Source organism: Orussus abietinus, unplaced genomic scaffold (genome assembly GCF_000612105.2).
Source record: "Orussus abietinus isolate OABI.00-Male unplaced genomic scaffold, Oabi_2.0 scaffold2, whole genome shotgun sequence".
NCBI lineage: Eukaryota > Metazoa > Arthropoda > Insecta > Hymenoptera > Orussidae > Orussus > Orussus abietinus.
Genome location: NW_019396012.1, coordinates 2,855,415 through 2,883,373, shown reverse-complemented (window position 1 = coordinate 2,883,373; position 27,959 = coordinate 2,855,415). Strand labels below are relative to the sequence as shown.

Sequence of the window (27,959 nt, the reverse complement as noted above, 5' to 3'; positions counted from 1 at the left end):
ATAATTGGGAAACTAATTGGAGAGGCCAGGAGATCGCCGATGAAACGGAACCGCTGCCTCCAATTACTCGGATTTCCCTCTTTGCGTTGACGCCGTCGGATCTCTCGGAATAATTCATGGCTACTCCAGAAATGACGATTTCTGGGAGCGGAGAGACCCAGGGGACCCCCGCTTTGATTTCGGCCGTCCTGGACCTGGCTTCCCTTAACGGATTCAAGGTTCCCGGATTGCAGGTGCAGCACCTCCAATAACGCCTCCTGGCTTTACGGCGGTTTTACGACCTCCGAGCTTCGCCTATCGCGACTTCGCGCGAAGTTCGAGCCCCTCGTTAGAGTCGGTATGCACCGAGATACATCGAAAGTCGTAACACCCCGAAGGGATGGCAACGACGTGGCATCCGATTGGAGGAAACTCGAGAAAGAACCTCCGGGTGGTCTCCAAGCAATGCCAGTATCCCTTCCAACAATAGCCGAGAAGACTCTTATCGGGGAAACTGATATCGGACTCCCAGCCTTCGTTCTTTAATGAATATCAGGAAATATTCCCAGCAGAGCTTATCGGTATTTCGATCGAAGGTTTGGATGAAATTAATCGTCTAAAAATTCTTTCCAAGCTCCAGGATCGATACGTCTTATCATTAGTCTTCCTTCAAATTTAGCTCTCGGATTCCGGGATTTTCCGGTTGGGAAACCGCCTCGGCGGATTTTCTTAACGGATACTGGGTCCGGCCTTGCAGATGTGGCGGCTTCAATAACGCCTCGCGGCTTTACGACGCCTTTACGAGTACCGTGCTTCGTTTATCACGACTTCGCGTGAAGTTCGAGGCGTTCGTTAGAGCCGAGCTCGGGCAATGCGCCGAAGGCTTGCATACGCTAGGGGATGAAGACGGCATACCGTCCGACTAAACGGGGTTTGCCGAGGGAAAACTTTCATTAGATTGAATTACCCTTTGTGAAATCAGCTCTCATTTGCCATTCGGATTGTGCTCGCGTTATTGCTCCTTGCTGAGGTATTCCGGGAATCCCGAAGCGTTTACTTGCGCAGTCGATGGTGCATCCCAGGAGATGCGATGACTCTTTTTTATTTCACATTATACTTAGTCTCTTATCTCCCGAGTATTAAATCCCAAGTACACGTCTAGCTACCGTTACCGCGAGTTACAATTTTTATCGACGAGCTCATTGTAGATTCAAGTCCTGTACAACCTGTCGATAGAGAACGCGGTCTCTGGGAGACGTCGATGGAGAACGCTGATGTCAAGGTTGGTACCTCTCTTCCGGTACCAGAATTTTTTTCCTCGCATCAGGGCTTACCTCTGGTACCCCGGTATATTATTTTTCAATTTTTCAAACCCTACAGGGTCTGATTTTTAATTACACTTCGAGTTGGAATTTTTATCGATCCTTATCGTACATTCAAGTCCTGTACACGATGTCAATAGAGAACGTGTTCGATGCATCTTGTTGGTGGAGAGTGCTCGTCTGATCCTGTCAGTCTCTCTATCCTGGGATGAAGTTTCCTCCTTGATATTAAGACTTCCCTTTGGTACCCGAGCACGTACTCGAAGAGATCGATACCAGATCGCTGCCGAAGACAGATCTCATCCCGTTGACCCCAGCGATCGAATCATCGCCGGATGGGTGACTTCCTTTGACAAAAGAGGAACCAGAAGAGGGAGGCGAAGGAACTTAAACTCAAAGGCCTCGAAAATCTTAGAGATCCAGGGACCTTAATGGCTCCTCCTTTAAGTGGGCAGGATGTTCGAAGCGTCCCTTGTCACCATTTCAACTCGTTCATACTTTCAAGTGGTCCTCTCCAGGATTCATCTTCAGGGATAAATTTCCCCAGGGCAATTACCGCACATAACGTCGAATTAGCGCTGGAAATGATCCGGTTAATCGTCGCTTAATACGAATCCTGATTAACACTCCGCGTTAATCAAACATAATCGGTCCGGTACGCAGGGATGCTGGGCGCTGGACCACCGCTGGGAGTTTTCCGGGATGCTGCGGAATTTTCGGGGCTTTTATTTCCGACCGTGTGCGGGCAAATGGGAATGAGGGAAAAGGGAAAAACGAGGGTCGGGATCGCGGATGAAAAAGGAGGAGGCAAGAGGCCGGACGAGGTGGTATTAATCCTTGGCTTCGGGAGGGAAAAAAAAAATACATTCCGGGGGCGGTAAATTTTTATTAGCCACATTTGCTCCGTTAATGGCTCGGGGAAGTAAATCACGTCGGCTGATCCCCTCCCTTCTTGAATAGCACGGATAAATCCTGATTTCTCTGAGGCTGTGGGTTAGGAATCGTCTTTACTATCTCTGCGTAAGTATCAGTCGATCTCCTGAATAATTGATAAAAAATACGAAATAATAAATATTGATCGATACCTTCTCTTCAGGTATCATCGAATCGACCTCCTTGTTCTAGATTATGTCGCGGAGTAAGTCGCTATCTATTTATACACAATTTATCCGGACGTGCTTAACCACTAATTTCACTTGGGGTGTAGAGAGTACCGATTGTAACTGAATACGAATTCGGTGGAGTTTAATTCAATTACATCCGAGCGGATTCTCTCGCGAAACTTCACGCCATTGTCCATCGCTCTGAGCATCGCTCGTTACCGGTAATTGCTGTACAATCGATATACCGTACAGCGTAATATTACTATTATTACCAGTCCATGAACGTGAATTACTCCGCGAGTCTCTCTCGTTTCCCTTGGATTATATCTTGGCAGAGAGTCCCTTAAAGTCCTCTAATCCCGTTTTTCCGTTTTCATCCCCCTTCATCCCCTAATCCCACGTCGGGAAAAATTTTTCCTCGCAATTACGCCTGTACAAATCTCGCCCTGCAGGTGTCAGCATCTCGTATATAAATGTATGCGCGTATGAATAAATTTTCATTCCGTATTCCGTCGATGTCGAACTGCATATTTCACCGGGCGAGGAGGCGATAAATCCCCGGGGGAAAAAAAAACACACAAACTGCTAAACTCCCGACAGGCTGAAAAATCCTCCCCAATTTATCCCCCGAAGTTTCGGGCATGAAACCCCGCGATTCCTTATTCCTTTGACAGGAGGCATCTCTCCTGGCCTAAACAATTCATGGCCCCTCCCCGAAAATGACCCCGGGAAGCGACCCCTACTTACAAATCATCCTTGTCCCCGACGCCATAAAAGATTATGCCTCGTTCATCAGCCGAGACAGCCTAAAAAATGGCACTTAATTCGTCCTGCAAGTTTCACGGAAGAAGCACTCGATCCTTTATTCATACTTCCGAGAGCACTCCCGCTCTCTGGATAAACTCCGAACCGACTTTGGCAGAAATTTGGAAACGCGAGAAATGGCCAGGAATTTTTCTTGGAATTTTTCGTCAACCCCTGTTTATGAGTATTTTTCATCGTAATTGATATGGAGGGAGGATGCTAGGGAGGGAAAAGGAAGCGGAAGTAGGATGGCCCATATCGCGCGACAATGGGCAAACCTAATTTCCCGGAAGTACCGTGGAAGAGGATTTACCTGACTCCTCCATCCCTTCGGTCGAGGGTGCCATCGAGTACCTCCACCCCCTTCGGGGGTAGGTTCAACCAGACCCAATTAAACTCTAGCGCCACCACCTTCGATTAAAAGGCGACGTCTTGCCGGGCTTTATTGAACCCTTTCGGCCCCTCTCGCCCTCCCTCCGAAACAACCTACAAAATTGGTGCACCCCTTGCACTTGTCATGGGGGAGCGGGATAAAGAAAGTTACCCTCGGAAAGAGAGAAAGAGTCGTGGAATATTCTGCGGTCGTATCGAAAGTTAGATATCGCGACTTCGGAATCGCCAATTTCCAGGATTAACCCCAAAATTCTCTGATTCGGGATAGAACGCTCCCAGGACCCCACGAGTCGTTCCCATTGTCTCCGCTAACTTCATCCCCGCAATTAGGATATCGCGGTAATTATCGGCATCGGCCCCGCCTCTTCGAGGATTCCCTCGAGATCCTCGCCAGGATGCATCCCTCGATGTTATCCTCGAAATCCCGCTTCACCTTCAGGAAGCAGAGAAAAGCCGAGCTCGTTAACATAATCTGGAAAAAAAAAAGATAATCCCCGGAAAATTTACCCCCTGAAGAAAATTTCGTCGGGAATTCCAAATGGCGTTAACACGGCCGATTTTCCAGCGACTCGCGGCCGATTTCCCGGCCTCGCTCGACGGGTCACAATTTTCCCGGTAAATTTACACCTTCGACAAGGCTCGTCGAGGCGTGAAATGGAAAAGTCGAGGTCTCTTTCCCGTAACGAGCTTGGGCCGAGCAACGCGCTCCAGTTTTCGGAGCGGCCGCGAACTCGCGACTCGTTTTCGGTTTTCAGGGTTAATCGGAGACCCCGGTCGAGGGCGATCGACTTTGGGGGTGGACTCGCCTCCCTAATGCCAGGGAAATTCGTATTCCCCGAGGAACCCCTCGGATTCGATTTAACAGTCCGGCAGTTAGGGGACACTTCGTATACATGAGCCTTGGCGCGACAAGCGATATCGGAGCACTTAAACGGAGCCCCGCGTATGTCGCTACATGGAAACGAGCCCTGGACCGGAATACCGATTACCCCTGATAGCGTCCGCGAGTGGGTAGAATTTCCCAGAATTTTGCGGAATTCTCCAGGAATTCTCTCCCCAGAAAACGAGCCGCCAACCTGAGACGATAAAGAGTCCTTTAAACGTAACGAAGTTAATTTCCACTTTTTTTTCCAGAGGACTCCCGGTTGTTCCTGTCGCCTCTGAGGATCCCACACCTGAGACACCATCACGTGACCCACTGGGGTCCATACTTCGAGAATGCCAATGGACAAGTGATCAGCGAGTCTCAGAATGTCTCCTTGCACCTGGGGGCCACTGCGCTTCTGGACTGCAGGGTCGCCATGCTTGCCGATAAAATGGTGAGCGAACATTTTTATCGGTTGGTCGTGGACCTTGTTAGGAATTTAGGTGTGAGATGTGCCATTGACATAGGTCATGGATTTTCTGTTCAGGTCATGTGGATGCGGCGCAGCCCAGACAGGGTCTCGCTCCTGACGGTTGGCAAGAGTGCCTACAGTTCGGATCCTAGATACAGCCTGAGCTTTCAGTATCCAAATAATTGGAGACTAGCCATTTCGTCCGTGCAAAAAGAAGATCACGGGCTGTACGTCTGCCAAGTCAGCACGCACCCCCCGAGGATGCTGAACGTCAACGTCCACGTGCTAGGTAGCGATCAGCTGATCGGAATTAATTCCTGGATTTTCTCCTTTGCACTAAAACGGAGACTTTCAAGATTTTTTCCCCCCTCGTTTATTCAGTGAACGGGCACGTTTTTCTCAGGAACTAGTAGTTTCCTTCCTGGTCGAGCATCGCATAAAAAAGCGATTCGAATTTTCATCCGGGACGCGGAAGGTCCGTCATCAACCGCGACACTCCTAGAGCCGAGAAGAAGGGGGTGCGCGTTTACGCGGACACGGCTAAGGGGTAAAACAATCGTAAAATCCTGAATGGCACCCCCGGAGAAAAGGACATCGAGGTAGAGGGGAGCTTTTCAGAGCCTGCGGAGGAAACGCGGCGCTTAAACACCCCGACCTTCGGATCAAAAGCTCCGGATGCCTGCCTCCAGTTTCCCCGTTGTTTCCCCCGCTTAGCCCTCCCCTGTGAATGGAATAAAATGCAACCCCATAAGCCGTTCCCCCATCGGCTCGTTAATTATTATCCGCGTATGTTTCTCGTAAGCTCCACCCCGCAAAACCCTACTCTGTCGCGAAACCAAATCCGCGTGTAATTAATGTCGTTCATTGAATACATCGGCCCGGAATTACGCACTCACGACCAAAATCGATCTCACCCTCTGAGCTCTACGCGCCCTTGTCAGGGAAAGCAGGAGGTGATAAGGAATAATTGTAAGAGAAATAATTATCCCTGGATCTTACGTCATGTTGTAATTATCTGAGGTTCAGACTGGAGGATAGGTCGGGATTCTGGGTGGCGTTAATTTTTTTATTATCATAATTTTTCTAACAATTGGGCGTAATTAATGAACTTTTGGGTTTAGGGGGTGCCCAAGGTGGAGAGGGAAGGGGTAAAAATTTTCGATCTACCCTTGGAGCTCCCCTGTCAATTATGACCGTCCTGGCAGCCCAATCCGCAGCCAATTTGTCAGGCGTGCGATTCCGCAGAATGTCAATTAGCCCCTCGACGAAGCCCTCCCGATTAAGATTCCGCGGCGGTGTGGAATTCGATTACCCTGGAGAAAGCTCTCGCCTAGGTGGGAAAGTCTCACGCGTGCTGATAAGAGCTGCGGAAACGTGCTTGATGATTTAAAAATCCGCGGACTTCGATGATCCGTCTTAGAAAGAGCTTCGTCGATTCGGTGTTTCTCCAAAATCGAGATTCCCCGTCCGCTGAGAATTTCCGGAGCGGAGGAAACGCTCTTTCCCACCCGCACCCTCGGCAGACGGGGGATGAACGCGGATCCTACGTATCTCCCGAAGACGATCCATCCCGACATACGCGGAATCCTTGTCGAGACATCTTCGAAGAATACGGAAATCGGAATTCCAATGATAAGAATTCTTTCCGGATTTTTCCGCAACTGATCCGCACTCCGGGGAAGCGGATCCTCCGTGTTTCTGTGAAGACGTTGATCGCAACCCCATCCTGCCATGCGGGGAATATATCCAAGACATGCGGAAATCGGAATTCCCCTCCTGATAAGGTTTTTCTCGGACTAATCTGCACCCCTGAGGGCGCCAAGGGTGTAGAGACGTCGGACCGATTCCAGCCCGTTTCCGGGATATTTCTCCGCTCGAGCACCGCGCATCCGGTTAATTTTCCGGATAATCCGGCAGCTCCGGAATCGCGGCATGCAAAGGGACACAAGGGGCGAGGGGATTACACCCTCCAAAGGAAATATCCCCCGTATCTTGCGCCCGCGAGCCCCCGATGCGATGCAAAAAGCTGGTAAATGCATCGCCACCCCCGAGAACATCCAACGGGGTGGCTTATCTTCGGCTACAAAGGGAGACCTTCCCTTAGCCAGGAGCTGCCTCGTCCTCGACGTCCTTACGGTATACAAGGATACATGGAAGCCTGGGTTTCGGAATATCGTCCCTTGGAAGACGACGTACATATGTAAACGTTAATATACCTAAATATATGAAAATAGCGAAGAATTTAATCCTCGACATCTTCGCGCAATATCTCCAAAGATTCTTTTAATATTAATTTATTTACACAATTATTTTCCTGATGTTCCATTTTTTATGTTTCGAGGTAATTCATTTCTTATCGAAATTTTGCCGTTCCAGCCCCGGACATCAAAATCGTCGACGAAGCCGATCGGGTGGTGCGAGATCGATACTACAAGACCGGAAGTGGCATCGAACTTGCATGTGTCATAAGACCGTCTCAATCCGGAGCAAAAGTGCCGCATCCAATGTGGACGAAAGATGGGGACATTCTCCCAGATCACGTGAAAATTCTCCACGTGAACGGGTAAATGACTTCTTAGTGGATAAATAAAAAATTCCGAAAGCCTTGATTATCTTCCAGATTTTTTATTCCGAGGATCGTCTAGATTAATCCATTATTTCGGATTTTAGTTCCGAGGAGGAGCTGATAAGCAGGATTTACGTGGAACGGGCCAAAAAGACTGATAGTGGGGAGTACACCTGCTCGCTCGGGCAATTCAGCACGACCATGGTTCACCTACATGTCCTTAATGGTGGGTAATTATTATTAATTCGGTAATTATCCTTAACGACACTTCTTATTTATTAATATAATATATTTCCAGGAGAGAAGCAAGCCGCTGTCCATCACGACCAGTGGAACTCGGCAAGGACCTGCCATCGCGAAAGTCCTTTGGCGAACTTCGCGATTTTAGCCAACTTCCTCTTTTTGCAAGCTTCGACGGCCTACTTGTTGTAAAATGTACATTAACAATCGGACCGTCCGAGCGGTCGAGGTACGTTCTTTCTCTCTCTCTCTCCCGAGATTGCCGTGCACATTGTAAAATATTCCCTATTAAACTCGTCGAAAACCGTGTACAGACCGGGTGGTGCTAATTAATAAATGAAACTCGACATGGGTTAATAATTAAACGCAATTAGCCTGTACAGCACGGTGCGAAATGTCTATCTTGTGTAAATTTCGAGTCCTGCCGGCAGCCCGAAAAGATTTCCGTTTCCTTGACCCCCTCCATGCCGATTTTTTATATTTTTTCCCAAAACGAGACTGTAGTCGGATGCCATTTTCGATCTGCGGAGGGTCATCTCGCGGGGGCCGCCATTTTGTAAAATAATTTTCTCCTCGTTCGAAGGCGATCGATTTTCGACTGTGCATTTCTTGTACAATAAATCTTGATATCTGAATAGTGATTTTAATATTTTCTGGAATAATTTTTAGATGGTTCTTTTTATCATTAATTAACCCAGGGGTGACGAGTCCGGATGAAATTCCGCGACATGGTCCATGGTCCTCGGAGGATGGTCCGGCGTGTTCATTATTCATTTATTCGACATGAATAGAGCGAGTTTAATGGTGTTTGTCCTCCTTCGATTAATCTTTTCTATGGTAATAAACCCAGAATCCTCTAGCTTCTTCAGCGAGGCCTGCCAAGTTTCCCTGCATATGAATTCTCCTCATTGACTTTCAGATTCGCCGCACATTCGGTCGGATTAACGGACGCGAGAATTCGAAACGTCACCTAAAATATAAATATTGGCATTATTAACGACACTCGGGATTATTAATTAACCAGCGGTCGGTACGGTCGAGGGGTTTGACATGAAAATTCAAACGACGTTTATTTAAACATTTCTATTAATCCAGAGCCCGAATTCATGTCGGAAAAATCCCTCGAAGGATTAAATACTTAAATAATTAAACAATGGATTTTTTTATTCATGGGAAATTATTGCAGGAGTAGCCGAAGGAGACCTCGATGGAGGTTTTCCGGGAGTTAGAGCTCGTCAGAATTTACCGACTGGGGGTTTCACCGATGATAAAGGAAACCAGCGCCTGATAAGACTCCATCCCCCCGCGTTGCACCTTATGCACCTGCAAGCTTCAGTCGGTATGCAGAAACCTGAAGTTTCAGCCGAACCCCCTTATCACTCGAGAAATTCAACCGGAAGATAACGTTCCAGACGCAATTTCCAAGGCATCGCACCTGCACAATTACCTGCAAGGCTGAAAGTGCATCTTGAAAAATGATAAAAAAGAAATTCCAGCGACTTAGCTTCACTTGGTAATATCTGGAGTGAGATTCGAATCGCTCCTGTCAGATAGCAGGATCAGCCATGATTGCAGACGCGACGAGGTCCTGCAGGTGCAGCGTGCATTTCGGGATGCAACTTTGAGGAGCCGAGACGAGAGGGTTCCGACCGAACGTCCATCTAGATGCAATTTCATGGAGGGCGATCGTCGTCGTCGAGATATCGGAGCTGACGAGGCCTAATCGGGCCTAACATTTGTAATTGCGAGGTCTCGAGGTAGCGGCCATTACACGAATGATGGACGCGTTAATGCCAGCCCTCGGTACTTAATTGAATGGAACTGGGCACGACTGGGTACTTCATGGCGGAGGGTCGTGCCTGGGGAGTGCACTCGGACGGCACCGATGCACTTGCACCGATAATCATCCCGCGTGCGTGGCAGCGACGTCCATTGATCATTTCCGCCAGGACGTAGAGATTTAGCCAGGACGAAGACGCCTGGCAGAAAAAAAGGAGGAGGCAGAGAAGGGAGGAGGCGAAACTTGGCGAAGAGCCAGGGTAGAGAAATATGTTTGCAAAATTATCCGAGAAAAAAATCCAACGGAGGTATCAAGTGATCCTACGGATGGATAAGTGCCGATAAGTATGGAGAAAGGTGAGAAAAAAAGTGATCGACGAGGAAAGTGGAGGAAAATCGGAGGCGGCGGGGATCGATCCTGGTCCGCGGTGGGATCTCATCTCGACAAATATTTAAAAAAAAAAATCCCATAAGTGTGGTAATTAATTTTATGGATGGATAAGTGCGTGGAAACGTAAAGACACGGAGGAAGATGAGAAAAAAGAGAAGCGAGCGACGAGGAAAGTGGAGAGAAATCGTAGGCGGCGAGGATCGATCCTGGTCCGGCCGGCCGCGGAGGGATCTCCTCCCGACAAAGACGCCCTCGGGAAAGGGGGAAAGATAAAGCAGGGAAGAGAGAGCTTTTGGCAACAGGCCACGTAGTCTGCTCTCGATTCCGGGCTCTACCTCCTTTTGTGTCCGCTCTCTTTCTCCGCTCCCTTTTTCCCGCTTCCCGCCGGTGCACGCTGGACCGTGATCGGCCGATGCAGCGTCGGCCACCTCGCGTAAATAATTCCCCGGAGGAGGAAATAAAGAAGAATAAAGAGAAATAACTGCGAGAAGTGTCGGCAAAGACGGGGCCGAGCTATTTAAATTACCTAGATTGTCGATCAACCTTGTCAATTGAAAAAAATAATCATTTCGATTTTCTTGGTTTCCTATGTGCGTCATTGCGGTCTTTTCGTTCCCCATGGCGGAACAGTCGCGGCCCCGTTTACGGCGCGGTCGTTTCCCTTTTAAGAGGTCCCTATTCCCGGACTTCCGAACCAGGTCCCGAGGGATCCGGTTCCGAGTCCTGCGGGAAGAAGTCCCGTAGTCCTTCCGGGATCCTCGAGAGGACTCCCGGGGTCCGTGGAACGAAGACAGGCAACATCGTCTGTGTGCAAAAGGTCGCGCGGAGTATTTAGCCGTAATGAAGGAGGGCCGGCAATTACGGCGACGTCCCTCGAGAGCCGTACCCCGATGCACAATACGGACACGGATGCAGTCCTGGATGCACCCTAATAAACTAAACAGGACAATATTCCAGGCCACCAGACTGAATCATCCGAACGCGAGCTCGGAGCTATCGGCCCACTTCGAGGCTGCTCCCCAAACTCGAGAGTTCCACATTTCGATCGGCCGGAATTTCTCCCTCTGTTTGCGGGAATTCCTCGAAGAGTTGTTACGATTACTTACTCTTTAGGGTCCGTTCTGGATCGGGAGACAATTTCGAGGGGAAAATTCACGGAGGGTATCCTTCGATATCGAAGGGGCTCCCTCCGCCACCCCACGTACGAAATGAAGCGGTATTGCCGGTGCCACATCGTTTCCCACGGGCGATCAGTTTTGTCCGGCGCAGGAGACGATTTAGCGCTTATTGGAAGGCGTTAATTTATGGTGCAGCCGGTTATTGGACGCGGACGAGTAAAACGTATTGCCGAGGCCGGACGCCTGCCAGGAGTAATTTCTCACGGGGAGACCGATTGAAGAGCCAGGGATGCATCGAGAAAATGGAAAAACTCCAGATAGAGGAGATAGAAACGCACGCCAGACATCTATAGAACCCTGCGAGACCCCTCAAGTATCCAGGAAAAATTAATTTTGGATTTTAGGAATTTTCCAAATTTTTTCTCCATTTTTCTGGATTTTCCTCGGAATTTTGTATGGGGCTGTTAGAGGGCAGGGTAAGGTTCGTCCTCGTATCTTGCTTTTGACATTAAATAATGATAAGTGTTATTTCAGAGAAATGAGCATTATTCGGAGAAATCATAGTTTTTCGGTAACAGAGATTTTCCTCTCCGAGGAGGTACGTGCACTTAGGCCTATGCACCGATTTTCGATAACGCCCGTCTTAGGAATATTCTAATCACACGGCGCGTTCGGCCGGTCCGGCAACTGCCTAATGAAGTAATGGTAGTTCCTGCCAGTGATTATACAATATTCAAATTTTCCAATCTCCATATGTACGCGGCCCACTTACACGTGCCGGGACCGAGGGTGCAGCGCGCGAGGCCATAACGTTTGATTCCCGCGGTGCATCCGCAGCGGCTGGGACGCATCCCTGAGATGCACCCGCGAGCCCGGGGGAGCGACGTGAGCCCCGGTAATTGCAATTTCGAGGGGTTCCTCGAGTGTCCCTTGTTCTTTTCCAATTTTCAAGCCGACCCATGGCGCTCGCCAGACCCTCGAAGAAGACCCTGAAGAAGGCCCGGCGAGAAAGGGGAACTACCCCAGAAATTAAGTGGAAATGAGGAACGCTTCGATCGCCATGGAGGATCAAGATCCAACGATAACCCTCGTAATGATCGCCTAGATCCTCAAGAGAATGCCGAAAATGAGACAGGATTTATTCCCGACGTTTATTAAACGAAGCCGAAGAGATGAACGCATTCGGAGCAGGCTGGCTAGATTCGCGCGATCATCCGGCAATTATCCCGGCAGCGATCGCCACGGGGGGTCAAGATGCGGCACTAACCCTCGTAATCTCGGAGGGGGTGGATCCCCCCGAGTTAGCATCACGTCCGTAGGAAATGACAGCCCTTAATGCCGGCAACACCTGCGATCGCGATTCCACGTTTCCCCCGTTGAGACCATCCAGGCCGGACGTGGTTCCTTCATTTTGGATGAGCTCGAGGGTGGCGGGCTCGGAGATACCGCGTGATAACGCGCGGGATGCCCCCCCGCGGAATTATCGCCCGTAAAATCCCCGGTTATATTTGCAATGAACATTTTCTCACTTCGGAGGACCTACCTGAGAGGACTGGATGCACCCTGCACTCTGCACGTTATGACAATGCAGACCCGGTGACCCGTGATGCGACCCGAAGGGGCGAAAAGGGTGCCCTAACTTGGCATTTTCCCGGCGAAAATGCACGTAATCCCGGGCCCCCTTCCGTCGTTCTCTCCTTTGAGACGCGATACACGGTAACGAGTGACTTTTGTCACCAGCGACTCGCTTCCGGTCCGCTTTTAGGCGCCTCTTCCAGCCTCCACAATGCGAGCTCTGTCGATCACCAGCTTGCAAAGCGCCCTTTTTCCGAGGCGAATGCGTTATTAAAGTGGAGCCCTGGAGAACCTGGAATCCCGACGTCGCATTTTCTCCAACGGATATACGCATTGTTAATAAGCAGATAGCGCGCTGAAAAAGGGGGCCATTATCGGAAATTTCGTTCCTGGAGGAACAAAGTTGTTATCGGAGGACTCGCGCGTGCAACTGCACACCGAGCGAGGGACCTGGAGCGAGGATGCTCCTTTTGGAAAACCTCGTGTTTCCCTTATCATGCAAATTTAAATATCCACCAGGCGGTGCAGGGGGTGGTCCAAGGGGGAGAGGGGATCCGGAATTCTCGATGCGTTTTGTTACTCTCCTTTGAGCACCGCCGAGGCCGGCGCGGTGTTTTCTTCCCGTTCTCGGGCATTTTTAAAATTTATTTTTTCGGTGCCCATCCTCCCGTGTCGCCTCTTTGGACCGCGTTTTCCGGTGCTTTTTGCATTTTTCCCTCGCCCCGCGCACACGCGTGACCCGCTTCGAGGATTATCCACGACGAGCTCTAATCGTGCTCTCCTGCATTTCCTTTGAAATTGCAATTAAAGCGGACTAATTGTAAATTGAAACCAACTCGCGGTTGTTAGGGTTCCTGTGGTCGTCGATTTTTCCAGGGGGTGGTTTGAGAGATTTCGGGATTTTCAGAGACTTTGGGAGATTTTGCTAATTTTTTGTTTGGGGGAGACTTCAGGGATTGGGCAGATCGATCGACTCCGACCGCCGCGAATCGAAGATTAAAGGACCCTGAAGACCGACACGAAGAGGTCAGCTGCGACCTCCTTCGTCAGGATTAACCTCGCCTAATTTCCAGCGGTCGCTCTTACTAACGCGGAAAAACCGGAAGTCGGTCTTACTAAGCCGGGAAAACCGAAAGTCGCGTCCGTTCCATTGAAATTCTTCCGGCCAAAGGAAACGTCCCTGAAGAGGAAACGGACCGGTCTTCGGGGGAGAAAAAGCCGGCTTCCTCGAAATTAAATTTCAGCCCAGTCAAGCCCGAGCAAAGGCGGCGCAAATAAATATCGATGATCGATAAAGCACCCCGGTGCACTTTGCCTGCATTATGCAGAACTTGACGAGAGTTCACGGACGCCGAATCGCGGCGGAGTGTGCGGCGGATACGCCGGGATGCACGTTAAACGTGAACCACACGATCGGCCGGCACCCTTTTGTTTGTCAATCAAAGCGGGCCACGTCTCGAAAATCGTATGCAAATTTGATAACCCGTCGCAGAATACTCGATACTTTCCGATTATGCCTCCATCGGCCGGTGCACCCTGCGTGGTCTCTTTGTACACCGGCTTCTACACATTTTTTTTCCCCCCTTTTTACTTTTTTATTATCCTTTTCCTTTATGAAACTTTGTCTCTATACGTTTCAATATAAACTGTGAAAAAAGGGGTGCGCAGAATAAATCCTAAAGTGGAAGGCCGATGGAGACGGAAAATGGACCTCGGGGAGAAAAATGCGGAAAGCGACTTCTCCGGTACCGAATCCGCGCGCAAATTCCCTAATTAATAATCGTAATCGAGCATAAATCGCCGGCTGGGAGGAGTAAAATGGGCCGGGCGAATTAATTGGCTGTACGCACCTGTCTGCGTGGGGGTTTTAATTAAAGTTCCCGAAGCTGTTTATGGCAGTGCCGAGTTGCCGGGATCGGAGTGCAGGTGCGCACCTACGCACCTGCCTGCAGTTGCGGTGCACCTGGGAACGAGCCCCACGATTTTGCCCCCTGAACGATCAAAGATCAAAGTCGCGACCCCCTTTCGGGAAAACACTTAAAGCACGCCAATTAAATCCTAATTCGACATTTCCCAGGAGGGGGTCGATTTAAAGCCCGCCCGATTTCTTATCAGTGGACATTTGGCAATACATAGAATTAGAAAAGAATTAAAAGAGAAACCGATAATGGGAAGTTATCGACCCCTCCATACAGCATCCCTGGTCCATTGACTTCGGATGCCTGGCCGTGACTCCCTTTCCAGGGAGAGGAAAGCCAACGAGTCTTCAGGGAGATAGAGGGGATCCCTGGGGAAGATATATTATCCCGGGGATTCGTCGGCTCGATTTGGGGATTTTTCCAGATCGCCGTGGATACGGCCCCTGAAAAATTCCTCCGCAAAAATCAAGGACGGGGTTAAAAAAGTGCTCAGCCCCTCGCAGGAGATGAAATCTCGATTTTGATCAGAATTCATAAATTCTCTCGATGATTTTTAACTTTAAACGAAGTGTTCCTATTTATTGGGAAATTGTGGGGATCGTGTGTTGTTGTCTTTTTTTTTTGCTTTTGAGGCCGGGTGACATAAATGGCGATCCAAAATCGACCAGCGGCCACGGGGGGCAGGGGATGCGAGGACCAATTTCATCTCGCAGGATCCAATCCGGAGTTGGGCGCAATCCCGAGGGATTCCCCTTTTCCCGCGACGAGTTGCTAGTTACGCCAGAGTACAGTTTCGCCATGAAATATACAGAATGTTGATAATTCTGAGGGCGGTGTTCATCCCCCCAGCTCGTGATAAGTCCTCGCCGGTATCAAAGCTTGAGAGGAACTTTCGCCTCGTCAGGGATTCGGCTTGAGTTTGCGGAGATTATCCGAGGGCGAGGGCGAAAAATTGCGGGGAAATCGGAAAAGAAATGGAATTGAGAAAAATCAAATAAAATACAATGAAGAGATCGGTCATCTTTCGTCTAGTCAATCGGCACTTAATGGTACTGACCATTAGCAGAAAAGTAAATACGGCATCGATGTTCGATAATTCGATTGGCCAATATTTGCCATTATGCAAATCCATAGCAGCGAAGAAAGGGAGAATGTCTAAATTTTCGGAAAAATCGGGGAATGGCAGGAAGGTCCGCGAGGAGGGTGAATCGGTCCCTGGGAAACGATTTACGGGAAAACGGCGTTTTCCGCGCGGAACGTACGAGCCGCGTTTCCGCAGGGTTATCCGAACGTTGCGGGCGCCGTTCCGGCAAACGAGGACACCCCGTGAGGAAGGGGAGAGATCTTATCCGGAGAAAGTACTAAGTACATATGCTTGAATCGAACTTAATTCCCGGATAAGATCTCGGCGAAGAGCCGAGGGTTCGGACGGGGGCAATAAAGCGGGAGATATATATACAGGGGGTGGCGCTAAGAGCTAGGGGGATGAAAAGGGCGCCTCCACGTCGGGACCTGATTTGCATAACACCCCTGGACGCGAGACGTCTCGATCCATTGATCTTCCTAAAAGGGCGGGATTAATGTGCCGAAAGTTGGGAATTATCCCGGGAAGCTACCCCGTCTTTCGAGGGGTGCTTCCACCCCGAGAAGAGGGACAAGGATGAGAGGCTAGATTCCTATGACGGAAAGGAAAAAATTAATAAAAAAAACACTGTAAGAGATTGATAAGAGGTGCCAACCCCTCTCGAGAGAGCTTCCATTTTCAGGAAGAGCCTAGGAAAAAATTGGAAAAAATTAATACAGAATGAAAAGCTCGACAAGAGAGACGCCCGATCACCGTCGATGCTGAAAGACCTGATGGAATCGAATGTAATTCAATTCGGGCCAATTAAACGGCACAGGTGTTACTCGATTTCACGTGAAACCTGATAATTGGTCGGCCGCGGAACGGTAACCACAGCCTCTCATCAAAGTATATTCACGCCGAGCCACTTGGGTCGGATCCAATTTTCCTGAAATCAATCGATGGAGCTGCGAGTGGCGGGAAAGAACAATCGGGGGGAATCCGTCGCTGCGGCGACGCGGCCGAATTTCGGGGATTTTGGCCCCCCTCCCCTAGGACGATTAGTCAAATCGATCAATCGATATTCCACGATCCGCCACTTACGCCACTCGGGGCGAGCCCAAATCGGCCTGCAAATGGCGCACAGCATCAACACCGTCTCGCCGAGATAAACAGAAGCGGCTAACGTAATCAATCATAAAGCTCGGATGAGCTTAACTCCTTCTCACCCCCTGAGGACCTCCCACGATTTTGTCTTTCGACACCTACCTCGCATGCATCTTCAATTTCGACAAGTTCCGACAAATTTCACGCCAACCCGCGAAAGCTCCGTCATGGAAATTCGCAATTTGTCAGCATCGATGGAATTTATGGGCAAAAGCTTATTTATGGCTGGGAGGGTGAGAGGGGTGATTTTACTTGGGAAACTTATTTTATATATCGCACTGGATGCGAGCGGAAGTGAGTGGTCTTGTTTGGGGAATTTTTCTCGTTTTTTTTTTTTATTTGGATAGCGTGATTTTATGAGCCCTGCTTTAGTTCCCTAAAAATCTTTTCCATTCATTTGGAAAAATTCCGTCAAAGTCGCAATCTGTTGTCACTGGTCTAATTTATGGGCAACAGCTTGAATGCGGGGGATGGTCTTTTTTTTTAATTTAGCTCGGACTAAATTGTTAGGTAAATTTCGAGAGATGTAAACCCGGATCCGCGGGGGAAAAAATGGGAAGGGATGGGCAAGGAGCAGAGGGAGAGACAGGGTGTAGCTTGACTCTACGAGTCCTCCTTTACTGCCACATTCCGGAACAATGGTCCAGATATGTATTCCGGTATCATGAATATTTAGCATAAGGGTGGGAGATAGGGGATGGTCCTTTCGAGGGTTTTCGGCTCGGGGGTTCTCGCCCTGAATCCGAGGCACCCTCGCAAATCCGTGATGCACTGCCGGAAATCACGAGACCTCGGAAATTTCGGGTATTCCGAAAATCCATTACCTTCTGTCGAAAATCTGGGGGGAAATTTCGAAAATTAGCAACCCTGAGAACACCTTTACAACCCTTAGAAAATTCTTGTTCGGAAGAAATTCCCGAAAAAAATTCGGGGGAATTCCTGAAGTCGCGATGTCTTCGGGATCGTCTAAAAAAATTCGGTTCAGGATATATTGGCAGGATTTATGACAAGATCCTCCCTAGGATCGATTTTAAGATCTTCGCTAAGACCCTCTTCACGATCTTCGGAATCTTCCTCGGCATCCTTTTTAGTCACTTTTTAATCCTTTCCCCAAAAAATCTCGAGGATTTCAAACGCATTCCTCGCACGTGTCTCGAAAATCCCGAAATTGGAAGCCCCGAGGGACTTCGCGAACCCTCGGGACCTCTTTTTCGAAATCGCTTCTCGAGTCGCGGGGATTCCGCGTTTCCTCCTTAATTTCGAGGGCGCGGAAGAACGGCGGGTCCTTCCGGCCGGATTTTTCTGTCTCGAGTCCTCTCTTCCCGGAGAAATATGTGCCCCGCGATATGAGATCCAAAGCTGCGGAGAAAACCGTCCGGAATGGTTTCCGCGTCGCGGGACACGTGAGCGCCGCATCGGGACCGCACCTTGGCCGCGGTAACCTGCGCGGAAATGTTCGCGTTAACTCGATGCAAACAGCGAGCAATAATCAAGCTTTCCCCGAAATTTCCTAAGAACTTTCCGCGATACACTTTTCACATCTCGCTTTGGCATCGGACAAAAAATTTAAATCTCATCGATTTAACTTTTTTCTCTCATGATTTTCGACCTTCCCAAAATTCTGAATGATTTTTCATTCGAATTCTGTACATGAATCACGTCAACTTTGACATCGACTTTTTTTTAACTTGAAATTTTTCTGGATTTTATTTAAGCGAGCCAATATTTTCCCTATTTTCATTTTCCGATTTTCGGTCATTTCGTGCACCGCATTATCGGAGAAGTCCTGCGAGCGTATCTGAATGTCGAGACACATCGAGCGCATCATCGACGCCCCATCGCGGTCGCAGTATTTCATCCCAGGACATGGACGAAAATCGAGCACACGCAATTGCGCCGAACCCGGAGGTCGATAACGACCTTAATCGGTTTTCAATTGCAGTCGCCAATAAAGCGTGCCTCGTGCCAGGATGAAATGCAGAGGGAGAAAGACGCGGCCAGCGGAAAACGCGCCCTCGGAAAAGGACATCGGGTCCTTGCAAAACGCTCCCAGGATCCTCGGGTTCCCCGATCGCTCTGAATCCTGTTCCACGGGCCGATAAAACTGATAAAAAAAAAAGAAATTATACTATATCCATATAATCGGAAGAAGGATGGACCGTGGGATGGGCCAATAGCCAAGTTTAATACATTCCGAACGAAATAGAAATCCATATTCCACCCCCGAGTACCCTCGATTAAACCTCCGATATAATACTCCCAGTCCTGAAAAGGAAGCTGAAGAACTACTCTCAGCCAGTGAAGTGGAGAGAGGAAAACTCACCCTTGTCGAAGATTCACTTCAGGGTACTCCACGATGAAGGGGAAATATTATCGTCCTCGATTTAGAATTTTTCTTTCGCCGGAATCGGAAATTTTGTGTCCTCTTCAAGGTAAGCTCGAATCCCTGGTAAGACCTTTTCAGGGTCTCCTGGGGCCAGGAAATTGTCTTCTGGTGGGATTGACGGGACAGAATTGCGAAGGGTTCGCCAGTTTCCTTTTTCAGGGGCTTTGGGGGAAATTGACAGTCGCGACCCTGAAGAGCGCGTTTGTCGGCTCTGATTAATTATCGGTATGAAATAGTCACCCAAGGAGTGGAACCAGGAAGTCCTGATTTATGGTGGAAATGGGCGCTTTTTAAATCTCAAATAAAATGCTAGAATAATTATAATAAATTTTTCCGTTCATCGGGGTGAGGGAGACGATGAAACGGAAGTATGGCCAGGTCTCCTTTTGGGGAAATTGACAGTCGCGATCTTGAAGAGCGCGTTTGTCGGCTCTAATTATCGGTATGAAATTCCCACCCAAGGAATGGGACCACGGCTTATGGTGGAAATGGGCGTTTTTTAAATCGTAAATAAAATGCTAGAATAATTATAATAAATTCTTCCGTACTTCGGGGCGGGGGAGACGATGAAACGGAAGTATGGCCAGGTCTCCCAACGGCCCGTTATTACGGCGGACTTTTACGGGTCCCGACTTCGCCTCGTTTACGTCTCCGATATTTACGCGAACGACTCGGCCTGGCGCGGCCCTGAAGAGCTCGTCTTAATTTTATCGGCGATCCTGCGTAAACCTGCGATCACCGTTTACGTAAACGACTGCTCCCTGTTCCCCTCGATTTTATCTCCCAGGATCGGACTGCACTCGCCGATAAATCCGAAATGACGTTAACCGCCTAGGTACCAACCTCGAAGAGGCTTTACGAAGTCGGATGAGCCTCGCCTCGAAGAAATGCTGGACAGTCCAAAAATCGAGGTCCTGGGAGTACTTTACGAAGAGTCGGTTCCTGGATAAAATTAAGACGATGCCTCGTTAGAAGCTATATGACCTCAGGACTCCTTTTTGGAAGTCCTGATTATTAATAGACGGGCTATTTAATTTCTTCGCGACCTGACGTACGAGTTTTCGGAAACGGCGGGCTCATGGCGTTCCCAGGATGGCCTCTCGAGTTTTTCCCCCTGGCAGCTGGCCAGCGTGGCTCAGCATCCGACGTCAAAAAGATCAAGAAAAACGCGGAGGGCCCGAGGATCGAAAAAGACCGCCGATCCTGGCGGGTGCTTAATGCCCGGCGACGTTGGCGAATTTTTACTTGCTGAATTACGGGAGACTCGCGGTCTGTTTCAAAGGACCAAGAATAATCCTAGTCGTCCTTCGCCGTCCAAGGATGCAAATCTTCGAAGGATGCAACCCGAGTATCTTGCACCGATTCCAAATCGAGTGAAGGTTTCTGAAAAGGGTGAATTAAAAATTAGAAATTCAAAAAGGACCGAACCAGGGATATATTCCCAGACGTGGTTTCTAAAAATGGGATGACACGCGAGGAATAGATAAAGGGTGTCGAATTTTCTTGCGACATTTTCCCCGGAAAATCGGGTGCACTCCCGAGTGCATCAATCCCGGCCGTCGATTTGACTGAACCCACACGAGTCTCGACTGCACTCGCGAGCTGCAGTCGCGTCGCTCTCGGAATTGATAACTCGAAAGAGCAACTCCGCGGTTGCTAATTAGCGGGATCCCGGGGCGTGTTCATTATGGTTAAAGTTTGATTCGTTGGTTCGGTGTACCTGTCGGTCCTCGGTGGCGACAAAGTTCGCCGCGGAGAGTGCGTCGGGTTTCCGGGCACGCTTAACCGCGAGAACGAGGCACTTCCGGTATTGATAGCGTCTTTGAGGTAAGAGAAAAAATTATTTCCTAAACAAGTGATAAGAAGAGAGAGGTCCGGATCGAATATATACCCACGGTGGAACCAATTAAGAAGCTAAGGACCGACTTCTTTCGCTTCGTCGACGACCGCAGCGTTCTCCAAGATGGCGGAGGTTGGAGAACGCCGATCGAGTCGTTTGATCCGTTCTCCTCTGTCTTGAGAAGCGAGTCTTCGAGGATCCCGCAATTGTTCTCAAAGAAAAGGGGAGGAAAGAGAGGAAGGAACCTCGAGTTAGGTCGGGGGGAGGAACAGGAGGAAAATCCGTTGAAGGGGGAGGAAGTAGCGTCTACAGAAGGGCTAATTAGCCGGGTTTGCGAGCCCTCGACCGGCTTCTTCCGGTTAAATGGACGCCGCGTCGTTCGCCAGAATGGCGGCGCGACGAAGTTCCGTCCCTCGAAAACTTGCTGTTTTATTTAATTAATCCCCAACAGGGAGGGAGAGGGATCTCTTCCTAAGAATATTCAGCCTCGCTCGCTTTAATCAGAGCATTCGGCGGCACTCTCGATTGCTTCTCCCGGGGGAGTCACGCCGAGGTCCCGGAAAGTATTCGCCCCCTGAAGAGGACCAGACCTCCCTGAGGAGAGGGTGAAACTTCCCCGGAAATCCTTTGAAAATCTTCGGAAAAAATCTTCTAAACAAATTCCCCTCGAACTCGCATCCGAACGGCGCTACCCTAGATCTTCCTCTTGATCTCTCGAGTAAATCGTGAAATAGTTAGATATTAATAAAGGATATCTTGCGGGGATAAATTAGAGGTTAGGAGGGATAAATAGGTGAGACAATGAGGTAAGTAGAAGCAAAAGGCGGAGGTCGGGGGAGCGTTTAATAAGGTCGACGAGGTCTGGCTCGATGTGGGCCAGGATGGGGGATGAAAGGTGCCAGACGGCCGATTTTCCTGGGGGTTGACGGGGGTCGGGAAATATTCTGAAAAATTCGGTTAGCCAGAGCGACGTAATGCAGGGGGACTTTAGGGTCCCCCCTTTCCTTCCTCGATGTCCTAGACCCCGCGGCTCTTTTTTTCCCCCCGGAAGCACCCTCTGAAGATATTCCCTCGCTTCATCTCGCTGCGCCCGGCGCCTCGCTCGCTATTACATAAATTGAGCTTAAACGACGTCCGTAGGCCTCGGCTAAATGGGTCGCTCTAAAAAGCTCGGAGAAAGAAGAAAGTGCCCTCTGGAGTACTTGGCCCCGGAATTAGTGCACTCCGATCGCCGTTTCGAACCGGCCGAGACGCCGCATTAGGCGAAGGCGCCGCGACGCCCTCTTTCATACTTCTCCCTCTTCCTCTTTTTTCCGGAAGAGGGTGCATTCGGATGGAGCGATTCCGCCGCGTGTTAAGATGAAGGAGCCACTTTGGAGCACTCCTCGGGTTTAGGGGTGGAGACTGCCCAGGTGAGGAGTCGCCCTAAATGTCGACCCTTTCAACCCCTGAACCGGGGTGGCTAAGCTGAGCATCTTCCAAGCCGGCCATCGATCATGAGTAAGTCCTTGAATGATATAAAAAAAAATCCTGGAAATTCATGGGAACTTTATCTGCACCCCTGGAATGAAAATGAATTTTTTTAAAATCCGGGAAGACTGCCTAGGTGAGGAGTCACCCTAAATTTCGGCCTCTTCAACCCCTGAATAGGGGTGGCTAAGCTGAGCATCTTTCAGGCCGACCATCGATCATGAGTAAGTCCTTGAATAATATAAAAAAAAAAAAATCCGCGAGAATTCGGAAAATTCCTGGTAATTTATATGCACCCCTCAAGGTGTTTCAGGGGGGTTTGGAGTGGTGACCGGGGTTGATTTTCATTAAGGCCGTGATATGTGGGGCAGACTCGCCCCTTCGGAAGTCTCAGCCCGGGAAGTTACTGCAACCCTCGAAGCCGTACCCGCGGATCGAAACAGCGATTCGGGGGTGTAACTACCCCGTAGCTACCTCTGGAAGGGTGGGACGGATTCGGGACGGGCGCGAAGTCCTCCTGGTCCGCCATTGCGGGCGCACCCCTTGTTTGCTCAGATAAGAGTAATTAATGTCCCTCGCCGGCCCATCCCCCGGTGGACCAGCCTGCCGCAACCCTTTGCACGCGCTACCCCTTTCGTCGCGCCCTCTCTCTCGCTCCCGCCACCCTGGGAGGCGGAAGAGAGACGGAGACACTTTCGAAACTCTAGGCTGACTCGCTCTATCAGGTCGCGAGACCACGGGAATCCCTCTCTCGGAAATTTCGGACGGAGGCGACAGCGAAAATGCGAAACGAGAAACTGGAGAGAGATCTTGAAGGATTCCGTCGATTTGAAAAAAAAAAATTTACCGGGTGACTTTTTAGACGAGGAGCCTCGATGAGAAGAGAGCCGAAGAGAGATCTTACGATTGGTGGAAAAGAATTTCCAGATTTTGCGAAATTTTCGAAAAGGAGGAATTTTATTGGGTGGACTCTCCGCCAGAAATTCGGAGCAGACTGAAAAACGATGCTAGGAATAGGGAGAGTCGGTGAACCGAAATTTCTCGATTTTGAGGAAGTTTTGCAGGGAGGGGGCTCGTTGAAAATTCGGGGGGGAAAACGAAGCTCCTGAAGTGGAGAATGGGAAACCGCGAGAGAAATGTTGATGGGGAGGAATTCCTTGATTTCGAGATATTTCTGAAGGTGGGAATTTTTGAAAGAGGAATCTCGAGAAGATGCGCATCTGGGGAATATTGTGGAAAATTCAGAGGAAGGCGCGAGCGAAACTGACGAGGTGGAGAAGGCAACGCGCAGGAGAGACCTTGGGTAAAAATGGCGTTCCTTAATTTTGCGAGAACGCTTTTTCGAGGGACAACCGTAAATAAGGATTGCCCGAAGAGCCTGAAAAGAGTAACGATCTCGTATCCTCGCGGAACGATTAATTCCCAGCCACGAGCGCCCGGGGAACAATATCGAGATTTCCAGCCTGATCCGCGAGAGTTCGAAAAGTAAAATCGGGAAAATTATTCTGCGGCGTCGCGAGGATTTCCCCGGGAAAACTGGCTGATCTACGAGCCCAGTGGAAATTAATTAAGCAATTCATTAGCCCCGCAGTGGGCCGGGAAAGTTTGAAAAATGAGAAAATCCCCGAAATACCGCGTGCCCGGAAAACCTGGTAGAGAGTCTTAAAGGTGGAATTTCAGGCAACCAGCCCACTACGCTAAAGGAATCCAATTCCCTCTAATCTCTTCAATTTTTAATTAATCCCCGAATCCTGATTTTCCGATTACTGAATTTCCCTCCTTCTTTCCCGTTCTGATTTCTTCATTCCACATTGCTCCCCTTTTTACAACCATCGTCGGATACTCGTCAGCTTCTTCTTCGGGGTCTCGGTCCTGGATATTAACGTCTGTAAATATTCAAGGAATCGAGGAACGCCGTGATAAGGGGCGGCACGAGATAATCCAGATTTCCAGGTGGATCTTTGCATGGACCCCCCTCGAAGGGGGGCTGCCTTCACAAAGTGGTAACGAGCGCGAAGATCTCATTGTGCGGACTGCGAACAGTGCTTGTAGGACATTCGGGAATGCGCGAAGTTTACGGTGTGTGTGTGGGTGGGTGTGGGTGGGTACAGGATGGCGAGGAAGTACGTCACAGAGCGATTCGCAACTGAATTTGGAAGCAGCGAACCGGAGACCGCGTGCAGGCTCAAAGCGTTCATCGCGAATTGGCGACATTCGCATCTTCCGCCTATCTGTATATCCTGAAGAGGCGAATCCGCGACACAACGCGACACCTGACGAAGGGGGGCAACGCGGGAGGAATTGCAAGACGGGGTGCAAACTTTATTCGCAAAAATGGGACGAGGTCGCGGTATCAGAAACGACCCAGCGAAAATACACATCAATAGCCAGAATCATATAAAATTGCAAGAAACAATAATTTCATTGAGAAACAAAAATTAACGTTAATTAAAACGAGGGTCCTATACTCAATTTATACTCCTACATTTCTTCGGAAGTATTGATCTCATATCGGTCAAGAAATTAGTGAATCTAATATTTGTATTCATGGATACGAGGTATTTTTTTTCCACGTAGTATAATAAAGTACAAGTACGTATATAAATTTAGGACGACCCAGTTCGTTGTTTTTGCCACGTCAAAGATGCGGAAGACAGGAGCCATCGAGGTCGATACGCGATCGGGGGTGTCAAAGGGCCTTTATCATCCGGTGGAGGAGACCCCGCGGAGGCCGCTCTTAATCTAAATTCCTATGTCGAATCTCACTGAGGAGGAACCTTTGGTGGTACAATGCGACGTGTAGGGTGGGTCGAACAGGGGGTGGTCCTCGCTTAGGATCCCGTTGCAGTTACAGGGATGTAGGTTATGTCGGGACGTCGGAGCCGAGTAATCAGGTCTTCGCGGATGCCGGAGGGGTTGGTCTCTTCGGCGTTAACGGCACATGAGATCATCCCGATCTGGGGGATTTTAATTAACGATCCGAGTCGGTGGTACCTCTGGATCCAGGGATTAAGCCGAGGCTCGTCGTGGACCCCTGTAAGTACCCTGTAAAGGGTCGGCCCGCAAGACGAACTGTAAAGTTACATCCCAGATATCATCTATATCGCCCGATAACATCTTCATCCCCTCAAAGATACAGTTTGCCTATCAATATCGAGAAAGGGCTTCTGCTCCTGGGAATACTTGAACCCCCGACTTTGGAGGAGATATCCCAAAATCTAGGATCCGGATTCTTGGTTCAGGGATGCTCGAAGGACATAGTGCTCGAATTTCGGCATCCATCCATCCCTTTGACACGGAGATCCTGCAAGGACCTCAAAGACTGCATCCGGGCAAAGTTTGAGGACCAAAATTCAGCAGGTGGACTCGGTTCCCTGTGGACACACCTGGTCAAATTTGGGCAGCTACTCCGGGGCCTTTTCGAAATTCCTTCCGGCACGTTTGCCCGGGATGGTTAAGGGAAGATCGCCGTTTAATTTCGCCCTGGCCACGTAGGAACCGGGGACAGTCGGTAAACCGAGCCGCAGGCCAATGGCCGCACGCGGACGAAGGGACGTGACGGAGAACAAGGACAACGCCGGGACGTGTCAGGAATGGAAAGGAAACGCGAGGGACCGACGTCCTCCTCGTGGCAGCCTCGATTCCCTTCAGGATAATCGGATAATCGAGCGATTCCGTCATGCGATGCAATTATTGCACCCCCTCTGCCTCGGATCATCTTTTTAAATCGGCCATTACCCCGTCTAACGCGTCTGCAGATTTTCCCCCTTTTCGGGCGATTACTCCCGGCTCTAATTCCAAATTCAAAGCAAATCCCCCCGCAATACCGGAATAATACTAATTGCGGCTGCAGCTGCGGCACGTACGCGGGTTGCGTCCGCCGTTCGGCCGGCTGCGATTACCCCTGAAACTATGGCGACCAGGGTGACCAACCCTTAAGGGACGTTTCAAGATCTGGAAGGAAAGGGATGTCGTAAATGGGTATAATCGCTCCCACGCCTCCTGATTGTTTAATTTTAGGAACAAAGTTATCGCGCAACGCCCGGCAGGGGCCTGATACCGGGGTTGGTAACGGAGTTGATACCGGGGGTTGATATCGGGGGCTGCCGCCCCCGCGCGAAATTTATTCCCGCCGGGCTCTTTCATCGGTCGCGGTCTGCGGCACCGGCTGAAAGACCCGCCGGGATTATTCCGAGATTTCTCGAGCGACGCCGGGCAAAAATGGGGAACTTTCCGAGGGGGCCAGAGGGGGTGAAGTTTGCCGCTCGCGGTGGCGTTACTTCGTTACCCCCGGTACCAGTTCTCGTTGGCGTAACTTCGGCGGGATGGATTTATGCTAACGGGGTGTGCCTCGAAGAAGGGGCTAAACCCCCCTGTTCGTTGGTCCAGTAATAAAAAGGGGGAAGCTTCGAAAGTTTAAGGGGTGGATTTCAGAAACACCTCTTATAAAAATATTTTTTTTCTAATTTTTTTAAGGCCGTTTATTAATTTCCGCAGACCTACCCCCGAGAACGAAACGCCGATTCGAGGAGATTCTCTTATAATTAATGTTTTCACGTTTGTTAAGGCCATTTATTTATTTCTGTAGTACACGGCGAGGAAAGGACGATGCGAAAAGTCTTATGAATTATTTATTTATCATTTCTGTTAGGACGATTTATTTATTTTCTTAGTACGGAGCAGAGCCCACCCCGACGTGGCGTTGCTTACCTGACGGCGATAAAACGTCGTCGCGGAAAGCTCGGTTAAGTCGAGCGTCGCGACGCCGGATTTAAGGCCAGAAATACGTCGAGGAACCTTCGATCCGGGAGAAAGATCGATGGGACTCGGGGGTCCCGAGGGAATATGACACCGGGATGGGATCGAGAGGCCTTGCGCCCCGTCAACGCCGTTTAACGCACCCCCGTTATAAATCTGCCCGTTTCAATCTCACCCCCGCGATTTAGCAGCAGCAAATGGACAGCTCACCCTCACCTGGTCCGAAAGAAAATTTGAGAAGCCGAAGAAATCGACGCTTCGGAAGAGAATAGCTCGCTCGCGATAAAAAGCACTCGTTGGAGTAATTCCTCCGGGGGTGGATTCCACCCCCGCGGCCTCGTTTCGTCAATGGAGACTTAGCCCCCCCGCGAGTTTGCATTCGGCACGCATCGGCCCTTTCTCGGGGGTGCAATGGCTGAATTTTAAGGAACCACCCCCTGGATGGATGGGGATAGGGTGCCCTAACCGGGTACTTTCTATGTGGCGACGATTCGGTCACGTAGCCGACTATTCCTATTTACTAATATCGTCTTCTCACCCCTTCACCTTGCAAATCAATGCCCCGTACGTGCGATACCCCTTAATGCGGTACCTTGGGGTTGGGGGTTCATTTCTGCGTCACGGTCTTGATCGATATCGATCGGCGATCGGTGTCTTTGAGGGGATGAAGATGATATGACGGGTACATCTGTAGTTTATCTTCGCCAACCCTTTACAGGGCACTTACTCCAGGAAAGAGTGCAAGAACC

General features: G+C 49.7%; 1 protein-coding gene across 1 annotated transcript; it reads left to right on the top strand.

Annotated features, from left to right (window-relative positions):
- The first annotated feature begins 2,429 nt into the window (after positions 1–2,429).
- LOC105700446 (zwei Ig domain protein zig-8) lies at positions 2,430–7,936 on the top strand. Its single transcript, XM_012426278.1, has 6 exons — positions 2,430–2,439; positions 4,736–4,920; positions 5,014–5,227; positions 7,315–7,501; positions 7,609–7,730; positions 7,803–7,936. The coding sequence occupies exons 1-6, from the start codon at positions 2,430–2,432 to the stop codon at positions 7,934–7,936; spliced, it is 852 nt and encodes a 283-aa protein (XP_012281701.1).
- Positions 7,937–27,959: the final 20,023 nt, after the last annotated feature.